General features: G+C 38.1%; 1 protein-coding gene and 1 long non-coding RNA gene across 3 annotated transcripts in view; one reads left to right on the top strand and one right to left on the bottom strand.

Moving 5' to 3' along the window:
• The window catches only part of DPH5 (diphthamide biosynthesis 5), a 35,945-nt gene extending 30,526 nt beyond the window's left edge, over positions 1-5,419 (bottom strand). The window contains exons 1-3 of one of the 2 annotated variants that reach the window (XM_028844594.2): positions 5,327-5,419; positions 4,932-5,089; positions 1,811-1,935 (exon numbers count right to left, since the gene is read on the bottom strand). In XM_028844594.2, the coding sequence (XP_028700427.2) occupies positions 1,811-1,935; positions 4,932-5,066 (260 nt within the window). In that variant the 5' untranslated portion in view covers positions 5,067-5,089; positions 5,327-5,419. 2 annotated transcript variants of the gene reach the window in all.
• A 70-nt stretch (positions 5,420-5,489) lies between these two features.
• The window catches only part of LOC106999933 (uncharacterized), a 62,225-nt gene continuing 46,305 nt past the window's right edge, over positions 5,490-21,409 (top strand). The window contains exon 1 of the long non-coding RNA XR_003721437.2: positions 5,490-5,688. This is a non-coding gene — a long non-coding RNA (uncharacterized LOC106999933). The remainder of the gene's footprint in view (positions 5,689-21,409) is intronic.

The following is a 21,409-nucleotide window of genomic DNA, read 5'->3' as shown; positions in this document are numbered from 1 at the left end:
GAAAAAAAAAAGGCACTCCTGAATAAAACAGGAATGAAACAGGTAGCATCTGAGCTGTATACTAATTTTATAGTACAATTAGGTATAATTAGGAACTGAGAAGAACTGTTTTAAGGAAAAAGCTTGAGCAAAGAAATGGGGGAAGAATATTATAAAACACTTATGAAATGGAAAGTTGCACAATTTGGTTCTAGCATAGCAGTTAGAGTAGCTAGAGAAAAAAGAAAGACTTCAAGATTTAAGGTCATGAGAAGTCACTGAAGGTTTTTGAGCATGGGAGCAATTACATTAAGGCACTTTCTCTGTACCTCAGTTTTTTCATTTATATGAGCATTCTTCCTTCTACCTTTCTCCTGACCCACCCCATAATCTGTATCTGTTGAACCCTAGCCAGACCCAGCTCAGGTTCCAACCCCTCCATAAAACCACCACTAATCAACTCCAAACATCGTGTCTTTAAATTCATACACATACTTCTATCCTCATCTTACAGTCAAACTTTCAGTATTATATTGAAGCTATTCAGTCCTTCCTTTTTGAAACAGTCTCTTTTCCTGGTTTCTGTGACAACATACTCTCTTGCTTTTTCTCCCTCCTCCTCTGGCTCTAGGTACACGATGAAATTCCAAGGCTTCCTAGGGCTGTCCTAGGTCCTCTTCTTTTCCCATTCTTCTCTCCTAAGCTGATTCTACTCATTCCTCCAGCTTTAAACACCATAAACATACTGATGACTTCGAAAGCCATTTATCTAGGATGACCTCCCACCCCCAAGCTCTAGCAGCAGCTAACTGCCTACTTGACATCTCAAAGTTAACATATTTCCAGAATCAATTCTTGTTTCTCCAAATCCTGTTATTTACCAGTTTTCAAGTGACACTATCAACCACTCATTTATAAAGCTAGAATCCTGGGAGTCAGATTTACTCCTTTCCTTTTCCTTATCTACCACATCCATCTTGGCATTCTTCTTCTAAATATGTTCCCATCTTTTTCTCTTTTCCACCCAAAACATTCCTGCCTCCCTGAAATCCATTTACCTAAGCATTTAGAGTGATCTTTTAATGCTAATCAGATTTTGACTTTTTCTGCTTTGAATCCTGCAAAAGTTTACCACTATATTTAAATTAAATTCCTAGTCCCCTCCAAGGTCTTACATGGTCCTTATGTTCCTTAAATCTGTGATATAAATCTCAGGTAACCAGCTGTAGACAAAAAACTCTTCTGTTTGACTTGACATTAGAGATTGATGATGCTTGACTAGGCAGTAGAAGCCCATCTTCATGGTAATGACAAAGAACAGGGTTCCCAATGGGTATAATAAATTGAAATCAGAGACTTGATAAACGATAAATTCAAGGCAAGCAAAGTGATGGCAGTATTGCCAAATGGTAGATGATTACAAAAGGGAAAAAAAAAAACCCAGGACAAAAGAAGTCAAAGATGCTTGAAATTATCAGCAGCAAATGGCAGGCGTGACTTTTGATAATGTAATGAACTGTAATGAACTATTTAATAATGATATACCAGTTAAGGCATTTGTTGCCCTACATGACCTTCTAAAACAGCAGAAGCAATGATACAAACTTTACAGTTGACACTTGATAATACAGTGATACATATGATGATATATTTACCAAGTAGCTTTTCTTCATTAATCTCAAAGATCATGAAAGTTTAAACTACAACATTTTAGATAGAGCTTAAGTAAACAGAGTTCCTGGCAGGTAAGTTTTAAATGCAATAGAATAATTCTTACTGATTAAAAAAAAGTAAATGAGTTAAAAACTCAAAACTATCTGCCTTGACTTACCCAAACGGATCGCCAACCACAAGGAACGCAACATCACTGATATCAGCATCCTTTAAAATATTATCTGTTTCTTGTTCCACTTCTTCTCTATCAGCAAGAATCAATTTTCTTCCGTAAAACTCTTCCTACAGATATAAGTCCAATATCAAGATAAAAAGACAGCAGGTGACCATTCTAACACACACACACACACACACACACACACACACACACACACACACACACTGTTTGTTTGGGACTGGTGCATATCTTGGCAACCACCCAAACACAGATCGTTCAATACAACTCATCAGTGAGCCAGTACTTTATATCATGTTGCAATTAAACTCTGTCTTTGGGGCTGTCTTAATATCCCAAAGGAGACAGACCTCTAAACATCTGAGGCTTTTTGCATTTTTAATTTATTTCTAAATTTGTTTCTAAAGGCCAAGTAGAACACTATAGGATGAATACAGAATATGTACACACATGAGCCCTACTTCAGAAACATGATGTAATATGGAATAAATATATTAAACAATAAGTTTAAACAAACATGGTGGTTTAGCTTTTATTAAATTTTCAGTGGTTAAACATATGTAAACTCAGCTAAAAAAAAAAAGGCAGCACCAATGAAAAACAATAGAAATTTAGCTGTTTACAGAACCAGTGAACATTCCTACATAAATACAGAAGATAGTAATTTAAAAGTATATTCCTTAGTTTCTGCTAAAAAGGCAGAGTTGCAGGAGCAATAACTGAATTCTAAATATGTAGGAAGTTTGCAAACAAACTGCTTTGTGATTTAATTCCCTACAGCTCAACTCTAGAGAACAAATTCAGTAGAGAGTGAGCTAGTAAGCTAGTAGTCATCTGATAGTGGTTACAGGCTGTTATGCAAGATCATGAATCCTTTTTTTTTTTCATTTCATCAGCCAGTACAGAATGAAGAGGCATGAATCTTAAAACTGATTTCCTGAGAAGTAATAATTCAAATGGAGTAAAACTGGATGCATAGATAAATAATACGGTTTCTTACATACTGAGAACTTTGAGTGAGTTATTAAAAGTTATAAGGATTGCTGTAGTGCAGTGGTATCTGGTACTCAATAATATCTGTCAAACAAAGGAGTACATGAATAAATTATTAAGTAGGGCAGGATCCAGCATTGACCATTTTGCTTGAATACTACCTTCTCTGTAGGTGTTCTGTGAAGTTACACTTTGTGTAGCTATTATCTATCCTTAAGAATACAGAGACACAGTACAGTGTAGAGGTCAAAAGTGGCAGACCTCGGCTGGGCGCAGTGGCTCTCACCTATAATCCCAGCACTTTGGAGGCCGAGGCAGGTGGATCACCTGAGGTCAGGAGTTCGAGACCAGCCTGGCCAACATGGTGAAATCTCATCTCTACTAAAAATACAAAAATTAGCCAGGCACAATGGCACACGCCTGTAATCCCAGCTACTCAGGAGGCTGAGACAGGATAACTGCTTGGATTCCCACTTGACAAATGAAGAAACTGAGGTTCAGAGAAGTTTGGAAATGTGACCATTGACAATTTCTATTTCTGAACACTTTTGTGCCATGTACCATAGCTAAGAACCTATGCTAAGACCTATGCTCAACACCTAAAGTAGGTGGTTTTTACCCTATTTAGAAAAGTCACTAAAGTTAAAGGACTTGTCCAAGGTCACAAAAACATGTAACAAAGCAAAGATAAAACTTTATCCAAACTTTCCTCTATGCCATCCCCTGATATGTCATTCTATCAAACTGCTGTTTTGTTATTTGTCTCTCTTTTCTTGATGGTATTAAGTTCCTTCTACTTTTCCTTAATCACTGATTAGAGAGGCACATTTCTATCATTCTGAGCTTAGATATTTTGGTTCTATCCTAAGAGTGAAAAAATGAGGAAAAAAAATTTTTTTAAATGAAAGCTGGTCTTAGGCTGGGTGTGGTCGTTCATACCTACATAATCCCAGCACTTGAGGAGGCTGAGGCAGGCAGATCGCTAGAGTCCAGGAACCTGTGACCAGCCTGGGCAACATGGCAAAAACCTGTCTCTACAAAAAATACAAAAAAGTTAGCTGGGCATGGTGGCACCCACCTGTAGTCCCAGCTACTCAGGAGGTTGAGGTGGGAGGATACTAGAGCCCAGGAGGTTGAGGCTGCAGTGAGCCATGATGGCACCACTACACCGCAGCCTGGGCAACAGGGCAAGACTTACTTTCTCTCTCTCTCTCCACGTATATGTATATATCAAAGTTGGTCTTTACACACAACTTTTATTTAAATGCATGGCCAATTCAACTAGCAGTTCTTAATTCCTTCTTCAAATGTTAAAGTAATCTAAGGCCTAAAAATTTTAAGTCAATTTTTTGTTTGGAAGACAGGACAAAGACAATTCTAAAAATCTACTCTCTTCTCCCATAACATATGTATTAATCATTTGATTTACATTCTACTTAGAGTTTGACAATGAACCTGGAGTTGACCCTTCCCTCAAATTTACTGGGCCCTTATGAGGGCCAACTAAATGTATAATACACTAACAAATATTCTGGTTACTTAGTGTATACTCATATAACTGTATACTCATACATTTGTATATATTAAGTCCAGGCTCACTCAATGTATACAAGTGTATCAGTATAAGCCTTATTGGGAGATAGTCTATTTAAGGTAAGATCTCTCTGGATATGATATAGAAAGGCAATCACCATTCCCTATGGACATACTTCAAAGGAGGAAGCTTTCAGCTTGGTTTCTGAATATATAACCAACTCATTAAGGCTGTGTCAGCACCTCATTAGCACTCAACTCAGAAAGGATTTCTTGACTACCTCATGAAATAAGGGGTTTTGATAACTATCCCCCAAGAGTATAAAATGGCTTTCCTATTTACTGGAGAAAGCCACAAAATTAGACTTGTAAAATAGGACAAAGCACACTTTCATTTTCCAAGTCACTTGGTTGGTGTATAATTTCCATTCCTCTGCTCCTCAGATCATTAATGAACAAAGGATGCGTTTCAAAGGGTTTAAACAAGCAGACCTGAAAATTCTGTTCAGCTTAGTGTATGAAAATCAGATGTTAGATAGCTTTCTTCCCAGGAGGCTGGGGAACGCTCAGCACCTACCAAGGCTTCCTTCCCTACAGTCAGGACTGAGGTGTAGGCTTCTAGATACACTCGACTGCAGCGTCTAACAGCTTCCAGGCCCTTGACTGTGATGTCCTTGGCATCTCCCAGGCCCAAGCCGATGAGATAAAGCATTTCAAACTTCAGGAGAAGAGAGACTGCAAGACGAAGTGGACAGAAAAACCGTCAGTTACACCGAGGACACCTAAAATCTAGTGATGAACACGAAGGTGACAACCAAAGTAGCACAAGAGAAGCGGCAAGTCACAAGGAGGGGTTTGGGAAGCATATGTCACGCTTAAGGACTGCGATAAGAGGTTTTAAACAACCCTACCACTTTTACCGCTTGTTACACAAACCTAGGAGCAGCCAATTACCCGCTGACAGAATCGTACCTAGTTCCCTGGCCTTTCCAAATTCCAAACTACCGTCTTTCCGCAGAAGGAACTACCAAAGCGCCGGCTCCACGCACCGCAAGGACCCACGCCGCCGGCCTCACCTACGGTGCCGCAAAATGCTGGTGCCTTTACTGCACTTTACGACTAGCGGGAGGGGGCCGGGCTAGCCGCTAGCGGGCTGCGGAGACTAGAGCCCCCGCTTCACGGGTAGAAACCCGTCGGCCGCTGGGGCAGGGCGGCGAAAGGTCAGTCGGCCGAGAGGAGTCCGTGGAGCACCCCTTTCATTGCCTCAGGGAAAAGATCGGGCGTGCTCACGATCCCCCTAACCCATGGCTTAAACACCCGCTTCCTAAGCCTGGGTAAGTGCAGTAGCTCTTTGCCGGAGAGGAGCCACGTGGGAGAAAGTGTGGAGGGGCCTTGCGTCCTACTCCTCCTCTCCAGAAACTGGGAGGGCGGGAAGGATTTTCCTGATTTGTCCCCGGATTTTCCCGAGTGCACAGATTTTAATCCCCCCTTCTCATCCTCCTGTAGTTCAACTAGGTGTCTTCTGGTGAAGCGTCAGATTGGCAAACCCAGCAGTGAGTGTGCTTCTGATTTGACCTTATGCCTGGAGTGCCCCAAGGATGCTTCGGTCACCCTCAGTGTCAGGAATCCCAGATCTTCCTGTACCTAAAACCAAACACCGCATGTTCTCACTCATAGGTGGGAACTGAACAATGAGATCACTCGGACTCAGGAAGGGGAACATCACACACCGGGGCCTATCATGGGGAGGGGGGAGGGGGGAGGGATTGCATTGGGAGTTATACCTGATGTAAATGACGAGTTGATGGGTGCAGCACAGCAACATGGCACAAGTATACATATGTAACAAAACTGCACGTTATGCACATGTAACCTACAACTTAAAGTATAATAATAATAAATAAATTAAAAAAAAAAAAAAAAAAAAAAAAAGAAGTGACCTTTAATAGCGCTCAGGGAGTTCAGACCTCTCAAGTGTTTCTGCCGGGGGAATTCTTATAAAGCTGTTGGTTACATGTGATTATGAATAGAGAAGATTTGTTTTGACTGAAAATGCTCTTCCCAAGGTGACCTCATCCAAGTTGAAAAGACAGCTGTCATTGCTTTTCTCAGCAGGCAGTGCTGGTTACTCAGAATTTTCCTGTTGCCTCCCCCACAATGCCGAACTCTGCTTCCTTGAATCTTGGCTTTTTTTCATTCCCAGGTTCCATCCACATTTTTGCACTTCCTATCTATAAACTCTTCCTGGCTGGTTTTATCCCCTCTCATTACGTTGGTCTATTCCTCACACCACATACACGCCCCAAAAAACTCAAAATGGATCATAGATGTAAATGAAAAACCTAAACCTATACCAGAAGAAAACATAGGAGGAAATATTTGTGACCTTATTTAGGCAAATATTTCTTAGACCAAAAGCATGATGAGAAAAAATTGACAAATTGGACTTCAACAAAGTAAAAATTTATGCTCTTCAGAAGACTGTTGAAGCCACATGCTGTGAAAATATTTACAAAGCATGTATCTGATGAAGGACTTGTGTGGAGAATATATAAGGAGCACTCAAAAAGCAATAATAAAACAGCTCATTGTTTAAAAATGGGCAAAAGATTTGAATAGACACCAAAGAAGATACACAACAAATAATCATTTTAAAAGATCCTAAACAAACAAAAAAAGATCCTAAACATCATTAGATATTAGGGAAATAAAAATTTAAATTACAATGAGCTACCACTACCCACCTATTAGAATGGCTTAAGTAAAACAAACAAAACCCCCAAAAAACTGGCTGTTCTCTCAAAATTCCTAGTGTCTCTAATATTTTGCAGATTCAAATTTCAGCCTGCTATCCAGACTTCCTCCCTCTTGGCTTCTTGTTAACTTTCTGCTGGAAATCTTCACCTAGGTAACCCGGAGTCATATTCAGCACTTCCAACATTGAATCCATAACCTTCCCCTTCAATTTTGCTTTTCTTTCCATATTAGCTACTTGGATGGAGGGGGGAGTAGGTGAGGACAGTATTGTCATCAACAGATTAACCCCAGCCAGACACTTGGGAGTCACCCCTACATCCAGTCTGTCCTGTCTGCCTGTATATCTCAATGGAAACCATACCTTCTGTCACCATCTTGGTTTTCAGGTCCTCATTTTGTCACTCTTGTAGCTGATCATCATGTCTCCTTCACTCAAGGGAGTCAGAGAGTTATAGTTGGTACACAATCTGAAAATATCACACCCCTTTTAGATCCTTCTGAGACCAAGAGAAAGTCCAGGTTTGTTAACATACCCCACAAGATCATTCATGGTGTGGCCACTGCCTACCTTTTTAGCATCAGCTGTCTCCACTCCATACCATGAGCTTTCTCTCCAGCAATACTGAATTGCTTATAGTTCTCTGCCCACAACATGCTGCTTTGTTCCTCTGTGCTGCTGCGTCATCATAGAATATTGTCTCCCATTCTCTCCTGCCTAGATCACTAATACCCATTCTTTAAGACCAAGCTCAGGAAGCCTTCCCAGAGACCCTCACCCCGCTAAGCTAATTTAGGTTTCTCCTCTATTACAGTATTACTCTACATATACTTACTAACCAATGTATGAGATTTTATATTTGTTCATTTGTGTTTCTTCTTCACCAAACTCTTGATTTAGTCAATTCAGGGACTGCATCTTATTTGTATTCTCATCTTTAAGGTTTAGCACTATCCCTCGCACATAAGGTATTAAATGTTTGTTGCATAAATCATTATTATCCACTAGTAGCTGAGTTACGTATTTTTCCATCTTTATTAAATACAGAGGGTGGTATGTTTTAAATAACTACCAAAAAGTCATTAATGGAATATCAAACATAAATATGCCTGTCTCAGTACCACTTTAGAAGGTCATTTGTAGTGAAAGGCTTGTAACACACAAAACATATAGTTCATATGCACGCTATTGAGTAGGTAAACACATTTTCCAACGTGTTGATCATTTGTGTTTTTTATTTTCAGATTTAAAAAAATAATATTTTCAGATAGATTCACAGCGAAAGGACACTGCCAAAAAGGATGATTAAGTAATCCGAAGAAGGTGTGGTTTATCTCCTTTCAGGAAATATATCTGTATTGAAATAAAGTTATTCTGGGTAATCAAGGAAGTGAAACATTGTCTGAAATAACAGTAATAATTTGTTTTTAAGCTTCAAAATTTAGCCAGAGGAACTTAGTTTCACCACGTAGAATTCTTAACAAACAACGCTTTCACCTGCCATTATTTCTCAATAAGAGTGGAAATTTTTTGTACTTTTCTGGAGCTAGACAGATAAAGGGATTATGGTAATCTTTTTTTTTTTTTTTTTTTTTTTTTTTTCCCCTCAGCTCAACAAACATAAGCTGCAAAAGTCTTGCCTATTGGTTTTTGCAGAATTCTTCTGTGGGATTTGACATTTCTCCCTTGCCATTTAAAACGGGTTTCAAATGTGGTAATATTTTCCCCAACAATTTATTGTGCAAAATTTCAAACATATAAAAAAGCTGAAACAATGTCACAGTCAACACCCATATAGCTGCCTCCAAGGTTCTAAAGTTGTTAACATTTTGCTGTTTTTGCTTTATCACTTACTCATCCTTTTACCCAGACATCAACCCCTCTTATTTGTTGATGCATTTCCAGGGAAGTTGTAGACATCAATACACATATTACATTTTGCTTGAAACATAAACTCCTCATCTAGGTAATAGATTAACAAAACATACCTGGTCATATAGCTGATTAAATGATATCATTGCTTTACCTAATTTAGGCTGGGTTTTGAAAATTTTGCTGTAAAACGGTTTCAAATTAGTTTTTAACAAATATTGTAGTTTTATAATGATAATGAAAGCAGTTAGAGGACAAATTCATTTATGTCAGCAAATTTGTAGTCTCATGTCTAGCAGAAGAGAGAGTGATGGTTAAAGAGAAGGGTGATTATAGGACAAAAGAAAAAAGATTTTTAGCCTTTTTTGGCTTCAAGAATAACATGGATAGATTAGACCTGAAGAGTTTTCTACTTTGTATTCTTGCTTTCAGGTCAGATGATGCCAAGTCATCCCTGAGGGTGAACATTTATGCTTTTACTGAAAGATCTTTAAGATATTTTTATAACCTTTGCGAGTAACTCATTTTCACTGGCAAATTCTTCCTTATATTTGAGACCTACAGGCAGTAGTCATAAAATGTGAGAGAGATGCAGATAGTCATAAGAAGTTAATGCTGATGGCTTTTCCATTCCATTGTCATAAACACATCATATGCTACTTTTATTTTGAAGTAATAACATAGTCGAGTCACTGCATTACATTATGGACAAGTTATAATTACCCTACATTGAAGAGAAGTCATCCTTCAATTGTCCTGTTTAAGTAGTTTGTCTATTGAAAAGAAGACATCAGGGCGACTGACTAAACTCCATCTGACCTTACTGTGAATAAAGAATATTATTTTACTCTGAAGCTGGCCTTTTAACCTACATGTTCCCAGAGATTGCCTTTGTTAGAGGAAATCTTGATTAATATTTGTAGAACTCAGACTGAATTGATTGATAGTCATTATTTTCTAACAATTCACAAATAAGTGATAATTAAAGATAGCATTGCTTTAGGATAAGGACCTGTATTTACTAAGGTCAAAAGATTTGAAGTTACTTTATTGTACACTTGTTTACTTAGAGAAAAAGTCACTTTTTATAAACTCAGTGATTTTAAATACTCATCCACGCATTATATGTTAATCATATGATGTAAAATGCATAAATAGTAAACAAATCTAGAGCTATTTTCTGTGTCTAATGTGGAAATTTTTATTGTCATTCATCCTAGTTTAATAGATTGAATGAGTAACAATATGGACTGTCATAAAGAAGTCACCTAGAGCCCTGCATTTTTGTGTAAAGTAGCTCCCAGAATGTTCCCTTCAGTGCCTGTGTGTATGTGCATGTATGTGTAAACTTTCTGTGTGTTTCTAACCCATTTTTTGTATATGGCAGTTCCTTCCTGCAAAATCTGTTGCTAAAAAGGTTCAATCAGGGATACATAGTTCATTCTTTTTGCACTTAAAAAAACTACAGTGTCCCTTTAAGTTTTTTTAGGGAAATATAGCTAAACTAGCCAAGATTTGGTGGGAGAAGGGGAGCGGTTTCCCTTTCATTCAAAAGCCAAAACATAAAAAGCGAACTACCAGGCTGTATATTAGCCACACATGCATACCCTCACTGTCTACACCACTCCCCTAGTTCTCCAGCCTCACCTCCTCGTCTCCGTCCCCCTGGCCCCTACAGATAGCTGTGTGGCTCTGGCTCTACTTCCTTGAAGTCATTGTTCAGAATTCACTTCCTCAGTGAGGGCTATCTTATATAAAACTTCAACCGACATTTCTAATCACTTTGTCCGCCCATTTGCCCCTGTGGCATTGCTCACTTTCTAAGACAACTGTATAATTTACTTATTTATTATGATGTTTTTTGTCCATGTCCTAAGAATATAAGCACCACAAAGGCAGGATTTTTTTGTCCATGTTATGCTCTAATGTGAAACAAACAGCTAGAACAGTGTTTGATGCTCAGTAAATATGTATTGAATGAATGAGTATACATCTACACTTGGTAATAAGTTATAAATAAATTTCTTGAGGAGAAGAACTGAGCAGAGGGGATTTTTTATGATGGTTGAGATCTCACATTTTGGTGTCATTCAGACCATGTTTTAGTCTAGGCTTTCCACTTGGTGTATTCCTCGCATTCCCTTTTTAAACCTTAGTTACTTCTATAAAATAGGGATAATAGTAACATCTTTCATGGGATTATTGTGAGGATAAATGAAAAAATACTTCTAAAGGGCTTAGCATACTTTCAGACAACTAGTAAAGACTCAGAAAACATTGGCAAATATTGATACAGAGTTTGAAATTAATTTTAGAGTTATCTACAGCATCTGTTAGATTATAATATGAAAGTCAAGTCCACCTAGATTGGTTCTCATTCTTTTCCCCATTCACAAAAGTTCTATGAATCATTTACATAATTCAGTAATTATAGACCAATCCACTAAATAGTTTATTGATTGACAAAAGTCTTCTTAAGCAAACATTATTATTTTAATATTATACTCTGAGGTATTCTATGAGAGAAACTGTCTTCATTTCAATTATTCTGTCACTGAGTTCAACTATAGACTTTTTTGGCACCAAAGAAATGTTGTCTGGCAATTTGTTAAGACTTAAAGTAGAACTTAAAGGAAATGGAGCCAAATGTAGTTTACAGCTGTATAATCCTAGCACTTTCAGAGGCTGAGGAGGAAGAATCACTTGAGCCCAGGAGTTTGAGACCAGTCTGGCCAACATAGCAAGATTTTGTCTCTACTAAAAATAAAAAAGTTAGCTGGGAATGGTGGCATGTACCTGTAGTCCCAGCTGCTCAGAGCTTGAGGCAGGAGGATTGCTTGAGCCCAGGAATTTGAGGTTGCAATGAGCTATGATCACATCACCACACTCTAACCTGGGTGACAGAGTGAAACCCTGTCTCAAAAAAAAAAAAAAAAAAAAAAAAGTGAATGGACTTTTCTTCTTAGTAGTTAAGTAAACAGAATCTGCTAGTTAGCAGAGAAAATGTTCATTTGGGAACTGAATTCTTTTTTAAAAAAACTTTTTTAGATGCCCAACAACAATAAAAAGAATCATTGTGTTTTGTGATACATTCATATAATACAATGCTATACAGCAATCAAAAAGAGTGAATTACTGCTACATGAAACAACCTGGATGAATATCACAGAAATGGGATATAGCTTACATAAAGCAAAGTCCACCAGATTTTAAGTATACAATTTGATGAGTTTTTACATATGTGGATAACCATGTACCCATTATTCTGATAAAGATATGGAACATTTCTGGCATCCCAGAAGGTTCCCTTTTGTCCTCTCCCAGTAAATGCCCTCCTCTCCCCAAAGTAACCGAACCACTATTTGACTATAAATTAGTTTTGGCTATTCTTATACATGGAACCACATAAGATGTACCCTTTTGCATCTGGCTTCCTTGGCTCTGCTTTACTTGTCTATGTTCTGTGTAGCAGTCGTTCATTCTTTGCTAAATAGAATTCTGTTATTTGAATGTACTACTATTTATCTTTATTTTTGATGGATGTTTAAGTTTCAGTTAAGGGCTAATATGAATAAATCTGCTATGAACATTGTTGTATTTGTCTTTTGTTAGACGTTTAAGTATTCATTTCTGTTGAGTTATATTACCTAGGAATTGGAATTGCTGGGTTATAGGATATATGTTTTCACTTTAACACATTGTGCCAAACAGTTTTTCAAAGTGTTTGTACTATTTACATTCCCACCAGAAATGGATGCAAGTTCCAGTTGCTCTGTATCCTTGCCAACACTTGATGTTGTGAGTCCTTTTAATTTTAGTGGGTGTATGGTGATATATCATTGTGGTTTTAATTTGCGGCTCTGTGGTGGTTAATGGTGTCAATTGACTCATATGTAATTTTTTTCAGTTATTTTAAATTTTCAGTTATTTAATTTTTCAGTTATTTTCTTTATTCTTCAATATGAATAAAATCAATATCACTTTTTGTATTGGATGGAAGTACTTTTAAAGTCATTATTAATTGAAACCTCTTCAAAGTCAATTTATTTATTTTTAAGACAAAAATATTTTTTCTACCACAGTGATATTTAAATGTGGAATCTATACTTGTAGTTGAGTAAATTCATTTGTGAATAAGATACTTCCTTTAAAGGGGGCTTAATAGATTCACTAGTAAATATGTGTGAAATATGTTTTAATGTATAAAAAGCACTTAGTGCCTGAAACATAGTAAGTGCTAAAGTTTTTTTTTAAATAATTAAAATATACTTAAAAAATTATATATATATTGTTTTGCCTGGAGAGAATACCTGTTGTCAGAACACCCACTTCTCATTCTGCCTCTGCTGCCAGTAACTATGTGGGTTCGGACCAGTTTTTGCTATCAGGAACATGAATGCTTTTAGTTAGATGATTTCTAAGTCACCTTGTAGGATTCAGTAGCTTCCTTTGGGGTTAGAATGGAAAGAGCACTAGACTAGTAATTAGCCAATGTAAGCTATTTACACTTGTGGACCTTTGCTTTGTTTCATGACTCAAAACCCCAATAAAAAATAAAATAAAATAAAAAATAAAATAAAATAAAAAATAAAAAGTGTCTTTCCCTTCCTCCTCCTTTTCTACCCTTCTTCCTTTAATAGATTTTGATATAAAACTGCAAGCAATACAGTAATTTCTTAAACCTGGAAATTAGCATAACCAATATAAATTTTTTTAAATGTAAGTTGTTACTAAATTTTATACACTAATAAACTGTGTAGACCTTGGGTTATTCTTCACATGACTGTACTTCACTGTAAGTACAGTGATTTTTTTCGTGATAACTAGAAACTTTTTCAACCAAAGTTAAACTGATATCTATATCAAGTTGCAGAATTTTCACAGATTTAATTTTCTCAGAGTGATTTTGGTTTGTATTTCTAAATCCTGGGTAGTCATAGAATATGATTCACCCTAATCTTATTTCCTTACATTTAGCTTTATTTTATTAGGATCTTTTGTTTGTTTTGCAGTAATATGTTCTATTGTATACTTTTAGTAGCATTGTTTGTTTTTTTTTTCCAGCAATTTTTACATCTTACTATCAGAGCTCATTACATATTCTGATAAAGGCTTATTGGGATTGAGACTCAAACTCATACAGATTCTATTTTAATCTTATCTTTGCTTCTGGCTATTGCCTGTCTTCTGGTGTTCACTAAAACTTGATGAAATCCTATTATATCAAAATATTAGTAGTAGTATTAGTGGTATCAAAAATACTGTTTTCTCCATGCATACCAATTGCAGAAGCAGTGAATAGCAGTGGTTAAAAGCCTGGACTATAATGTCATGGGCTTTAGAGTCAGACTACAGAATTTGAATTTTGGCTTCTCTTACTAGCAATGTGACCTTAGGAAAATTCTTGAACCCTTAGTTATATTGCCTGTAAAATACAGATAATAAAGGCACTTATAGGACCATCATGATGATTAAATGAAGTAATACTACATATAAACAGTGTCTTTGAACAGTGTTTTGCACTTTGTAAGTGTTCAATAAATGTTAGTGATCACTATAAATATTACCTTTAGGGTTTTGTGAAGATTAAATGTGATAAGTAAACTGTATATCAAAAGGCCTGCAATATAGTGCACAATTAACATTAGCCAGTATTACTACCAAAAATATTCTCTAGCTCGCTGGTTTTACAGAGTTTCTGTGTGGTCTAGGTAAAATTGCAGTTTAGGACCGTCATCCATCCCCCTTGACACCAAACAAAAAGTGAATTTGTAATTAGAATATTTAGTACTCAGAAAACATGGACATCCAGGCTAAAGCTCAAAGCTTAAAAAAATTATTATGTAGCTGAAATGTTATTTGCAATGAAAGGAAACAGAAAGTGGTATTAGTAATTTTAAAGATAATTTTTTTCTTGAATAAGGTGTGATGTTTAATTCCTAATAATCTTGTCCTGTGACCAATTAAACCCATCAGTAGATTGAAGGTGTTCAGGGCATGGTGATCTGAGACTGAGGCCAGTCACTTTCTTAGACAGAGAAGCTATAAGAAATCCTATGTAGAAATTACTTAGTATCACACTAATTTTGATGTTTGCATCACTTAGATGTTATTTACTTTCCTGTTATCTGTGCTCCTGTCTGGCCTCCCTGCCATCTCAGTAATAGAGTTCCTTGCCTTATTCCTAGTCATCAGGACCTGTCTCTCTGCCTTGTTATTTCAAGAGGTTGAACTTTGCTACTGATTTCATTCTGAGAGACTTAAATTCTTGCCTTGGCCCCATCTCCCCATGATTGGGTTCCCTTTTACAAAGCTAGGCTCCCGCAAAGGTAGACACTCACCTATCTGAAATTGCCAGGGTCATTGAGTACTTTTGAACAGGTGTAGGCACAACTTCAAGAGGTACCATTCACATAGATGACATACAGCTGCCCAACTGTACATGGTGGCTCAGTGGCCAGTTGCCTATTTCTCGAACTATGGTTGATCACCTGCTGTGTTCCTGCTTGATGGTCTTCATTAGACAGCACATGCTGAGATTCTTGCCCCAGTGTTTGTGGTCTTCAGTTTTTTTAATTATGTGATCTCACCTGCTTTTTATCTTGCTTCTGGTTAATTTATCTCAAATTTCATGGCCATTCATTGCTCAGTGTATTGCCTCTACCGGGGAATACTTCCCTACTTTATCTCATAGGAATCATCCTTAGAATTCTAGTTCAGAACCCTCTCATCTGTAGTGTTTTCCCACCTCACATAAACTGCAAATTTTTTTCTTATTTTTATTTTCTTTAATAATCTATTGCTATTGTGTGTTTTTCTTAAGTAAGACTATAGATTTTAAGGGCAAGGCCAATGTTTTATCTTTATATTTTCTGTAACTCCTGCATGGTGTTCTGCTCATAATAGATGTTAAATGAGTATTCATAGAATGTCTTGATGAAAGTGCTACTTAACAAAAGGAGGCAAGTCAAGATGTACTAATGAACTGAGAAAAGAGAGGCTAGAAACAAGGAAAGAGACTTGATAAACTATTGCAGCGATCTGTACCTGAGGTGATAGTAAGTCTTGCGTCTTCTCAGTGACAAAAGAAGTTGAGATGTATTAATAATATAAATTAGTGGGGATGACCATGAACATAATTAAATGGTGGAAGGGAGGAAAGGGATTGATTAAAGCCAGAGGATGATGCAAACTGGATCCTACTTCTTACTTTTAGAAGTTTATATCAAATGTCAAGAAAATAAAAGTAAGTTCAAATTTAAATTAACAGTATTCTATATTCAGTTTAATAATGTTTAAAACCACAAAGAAATGGATCCTAAAAAAACTCTCATTTAATCTTTGTGGAGCTGTCATAATATTTGATGACTATAAATGTAAATTCCATTTAATGGTGAAATTTCAACAAAACTGAAACAAGCTATGGGATTTTTCTTTCACAACCAGATAGACAAATAAATAGGCAGAGAGAGTTGAGATTATTACTCATTTTTGAAAATCATTTGAAATACTTTTATACTCCCTTCCCAAAAAGGCTTTTGAAAGCTAGAGTTATTTTTGGAGCATCACATTTTGACAGATTTTTGCACATTCTTCAGTGGTCATCACATGTAGAGATTTAGCTTGATTCCCTTGCACAACGAACTTGAAGTCTTATGATACCTAGTTGACCTTAATTGTGCCTTGTTCAGTCCAACAAATGCTTACTATCTATCATGCATAAGGCTATGTGCTTTTTGTTCCCAGGGACAAAAAGAAACATAAATCACTATTTGTACCACCTAGGGATTATATTCAAATGAAGAACGCAGCACACCTGTGCTCTATAGGGATATCACAATATGTACAGTGATACCTGCTATAATAGAAGTGCAAGCAGTAAGGCAGAAAAGGAGGAAAAGATTAATTAAACTGGATACTGTTCTAATAGCTTGATCTGATCTTATTGTTTATAATATCTAGGTAACACATAGAAGCTATTTCTGGATTCTTGATGATTTAGAAGACTCATCACAAGATCACCAAAGTTTATTTATGTCATGGTTTAGAGAGACTAAATTGGTATAATGTTGTCCAGGAAGCCCAGACATGTTGCAGATAGGACAGCATTGCAGCATTGCAGATGGCCTTCATCCTTACAAACATGCTAACTGGATTTTTCTTAGAATACCCAGAATAGCCGGGCACAGTGGCTTATGCCTGTAATCCCAGCACTTTGGGAGGCCGAGGCGGGCGGATCACAAGGTCAGGAGATCAAGACCATCCTGGCTAACACGATGAAACCCCGTCTCTACTAAAAATACAAAAAATTAGCCGGGTGTGGTGGCGGACGCCTGTAGTCCCAGCTACTCGGGAGGCTGAGGCAGGAGAATGGTGTGAACCCAGGAGGCGGAGCATGCAGTGAGCTGAGATCGCGCCACTGCACTCCAGCCTGGGTAAGAGTGAGACTCCGTCTCAAAAAAGAAAAAAAGAATGCCCAGAATACCAGTTGCTTAACAATGGACTAACACTAGCTGTGTTTATCTGTTGCTGGTATACAAAAGTCTGGCTGCCATTTTGTCCACTTCCATTAGGGTCTAGGAAGAGGTGAATAATATGTATTTCTTCCTTTTTTTTTTTCTTTTTTTTTTTTGAGATGGAGTCTAGCTCTGTCACCCAGGCTGGAGTGCAGTGGAGCAATCTCAGCTCACTGCAACCTCTGCCTCCCGGGTTCAAGCAGTTCTCCTGCCTGAGCCTCCTGAGTAGCTGGGATAAAGGCACACACCACTATGCCCGGCTAATTTTTTTGTATTTTTAGTAGAGACGGAGTTTCACCATGCTGGCCAGGCTGGTCTCGAACTCCTGACCTTGTGATCTGCCTGCCTCAGCCTCCCAAAGTGCTAGGATTACAGGCATGAGCCACCGCGCCCAGCCAGTAATGTGTATTTCTAATTAGAACATCCCTTCTTTCAGATGCCAGTTTGCATATGATAAGCATAAAATTATAACAGGTAAGTGGGTCTAATTACCTAGATGCTTGGAAGACGCAGAAAATATCTTTCTTCCACATAGTGTCCTAGTTAATGGAATTCTTTTGAGCCCTGTAAGTGCCCTTTCTGAACTCTGTTTTCTGGACTAACCTTTTCACATTAGTTCTTTCTGTTAAAAATACCGTTTAAGCTACAGTCCAGTTGCTGTTTCTGAGGGCCTGGAAGAATTCAGCCTCATCCGATTAAGTGTAGGTATATTTGACCAGCTCTCTGTCCTCTTAGGCCCATCCCTTTATTACAGTCTATATTTTAAGTTTTAATGTTTATAATTAGTATCTCATTTATTCTTTTCCGGTACTGCTGAATAACCACAGTTTTACTAACAATAACATAAAAATATTTCAGCCATTACATGAGCCCCATTAAAAAAATTAGTTTCAAGTTAGTTTGTTGGGTGGAACTACAGTGGCACTAATATAACACTTGCTCCAAGATCTATGATCTAATGCTTTAATCACACAGGATGTATCTAGTTACTCAAATCAGAGATTCTAGAGTCACCCTGACTGTTCTCATACTCTCCAGGTAATTTCTCTGTCTTGTCAGTTTTGTCCCTTGCTTATCTCTTGACTCTTTCCAGTGTTCTCCATGCCCACTATTCAAGCTTTAATTCTGGCCTCTGTCCTTTTTCACCTATACTGGGGAGTAGCCTGCTAACTAGTCTCCCTATCTCAAGTATTGCCCTAGACCATCTTTACACTGCAATAGTGTTTTCTCTAAAAAGATTCATCATGTAATCTTAAACTTTTTTAATCCTTCTATGATATCTTATATAAAAGTTCAAATTCCTTAGAATAATACACAGACCCTTACTATTTAGATTTTGCCTATCTTTCCAATCCTTTCTCCATTCTCCTATTGTATACCTCTTACTCCTGCCATACTGAACTAACTTTCCAGAAGTCGGGTTTTTCTTGCCATCACCATTTTGCACATGCCGTTTCTCTAGAGAACTCCCACAACCATCTTCCAGGTAGATTTCTATTTATTTTCAGGAGTCATCTTAGACATTCCTTGCTCCAGGAAATCTTTCTTATGCTCCCAGACATAATGTGATACCTTTTCTGTTTCCATTCCTATGTCTAATAGCACATGCCCTCTTAGAGTAATTAATTATTTGTGGATTCACCAATGGACTTTGTACTTCGGAGAGATAGAGACAATGTTCTCTTCCTTTTTGTGACTGTCACAATACTAGAACATAGTGATAATATTTGTTTTGAATGAAGTAGAGTAGGCACTTGGCATTCTAGATTTAATTTCCTAGCTTGCAAGCAACCTTGAAGATTCATCACTTGTACTAATTTGTATCATAATGTGCAGAGGCATAACTTTGACTCAAGTGCCCTATGGGGTTGGTATGTAGGAACAAGTCACTAACCTTGTGAGAATTCTAACCAGCTACTTGATGCCACCCTTTCAGAGTGGCTTTGCTTTTTTCTTTATGAAAACTGTCAAGGTTCTTTTATTAGTTTTCATACTGCTGTAAAAACATACCTGAGACTGGGTAATTTACTAAGAACAGAGGTTTAATTGGCTCATGGTTCTGCAGGCTGTACAGGCTTTTGCTTCTGGGGAGGCCTCAGGAAACTTACAATCATGGTGGAAGGCAGAAGGGAAGCAAGCATGGCCTTCATGTGGCCAGAACAGGTGAGGGGAGTGGGGAGGTGCCACACACTTTTAAACAACCAGATCTTGTGAGAACTCTATTATGCACCAGCACTAGGGGAATGGTGCTAAAACATGAGAAACCACCTCACGTGATCCAGTCATCTCCCACCAGGCCCCACCTCCAATACTGGGGATCACAATGCAACATGAGATTTCAGTAGGGACACAGACCCAAGTTGTGTCATTCTACCCTGGCTCTTCCCACATCTCATGTCCTTCTCACATTTCTAAACACAATCTGGCTTCCCAATATTCCCCCAAAGTCTTAACTCATTCCAGCATTAACTCAAAAGTCCAAGTTCAAAGTCTCATCTGAGACAAAGCAAATCCCTTCCACCTATGAGCCTGTAAAATCAAAAACAACTTAGTTACTTCCAAGATACAATGGGGGTACAATTCTCTCATTCCAAAAGGGAGAGATTGACCAAAATAAGGGGACTACAGGCCCCATGCAAGTCCAAAACCCTTCAGGGCAGTCATTAACTCTTAAAGCTCCAAAATAGTATTTGATTCCATGTCTCAAATCCAGGCCACACTGATGCAAGGGATGGGCTCCCAGGGGATTGGGCAGCTCTGCCCCTGTGGCTCTGCAGGTTACAGCCCTTACAGCTGCTTTCACAGGCTGGTGTTGAGTGCCTGAGGCTTTTGCAGGCACCCAGTGCAAGCTGTCAGTGGATCTACCATCCTGGGGTCTGGAGGACCCTCTTCTCACAACTCCACTATGCAGTGCCCCAGTGAGAACTCTGTCTGAGAGCTCCAACCCCACATTTCCCCTCTACATTTGGTAGAAAAGAAAAACTCATTTTCTGGGGAGGAAATGCCCTAGTAAAGGTTCTCCTTAGGGCTCTGCCCCTACAGCAGATTTCTACCTGGACTGTCAGATGTTTACGTACATCCTCTGAAATCTAGGTGGAGTCTCTAAGCCTCAACTCTTACCCTCTGCACACCTGTTCGCTTAATACCATGTGGAAGCCGCCAAGGCTTATGGCTTGTACCCTCTGGATCAGTGGCCTTAGACATATCTGGGGCCCTTTTAGCCACAGCTGGAACTGAAGCCACTGAGACACAGGGTGCCATGTCCTGAGGCAGCAAAGATCAGTAGGTCACTAGGCCTGGCCCACGAAACCATTTTTCCCTCCTAGGCCTCCAGGCCTGTGATGGAAGAGGCTGCTGGGAAGGTCTCTGAAATGGCTTGGAGGCATTTTCCCCATTGTCTTAGTTATTAACATTCAGCTTATCTTATGCAAATTTCTGCAGCTGGCTGAATTCCTTCCCAGAAAATGAGTTTTTCTTTTCTACCACATGGCCAGGCTGCAAATTTTCCAAACTTTTATGCTCTGCTTGCCTTTTAAATTTAAGTTCCAGTTTCAGGTCATTTCTTTGTTTATGCAAATGAACATAGGCTTTTAGAAGAAGCCAGGCCACACCTTGAATTCTTTACTGCTTAGGAATTTCTTCCACAAGATACCCAAATCATCTCTCTCACAGTACCACCAGTCTCTTTGCTAAAGCATATCAAGAGTGACCTTTACTCCAGTTCTCAATAAGTTCCTCATCTCCATCTGAGACTACCTCAATCTGGACTTCATTGTCCATATCACTATCAGCATTTTGGTCAGAACCATTCAACAAGTCTCCAGGAAGTTCCAAACTTTCCCTCATCTTCCTGTCTTTTTCTGAGCCCTCCAAACTGTTTCAGCCTCTGCCTGTTATGCAGCTCCAAAGTTG

The sequence above is a fragment of the Macaca mulatta genome, chromosome 1 (assembly GCF_049350105.2).
Source record: "Macaca mulatta isolate MMU2019108-1 chromosome 1, T2T-MMU8v2.0, whole genome shotgun sequence".
In the NCBI taxonomy this organism is placed as follows: Eukaryota; Metazoa; Chordata; class Mammalia; order Primates; family Cercopithecidae; genus Macaca; species Macaca mulatta.
The sequence above is the reverse complement of the archived record's forward strand: the minus strand, read 5'-3'. Positions and strand labels throughout refer to the sequence as shown.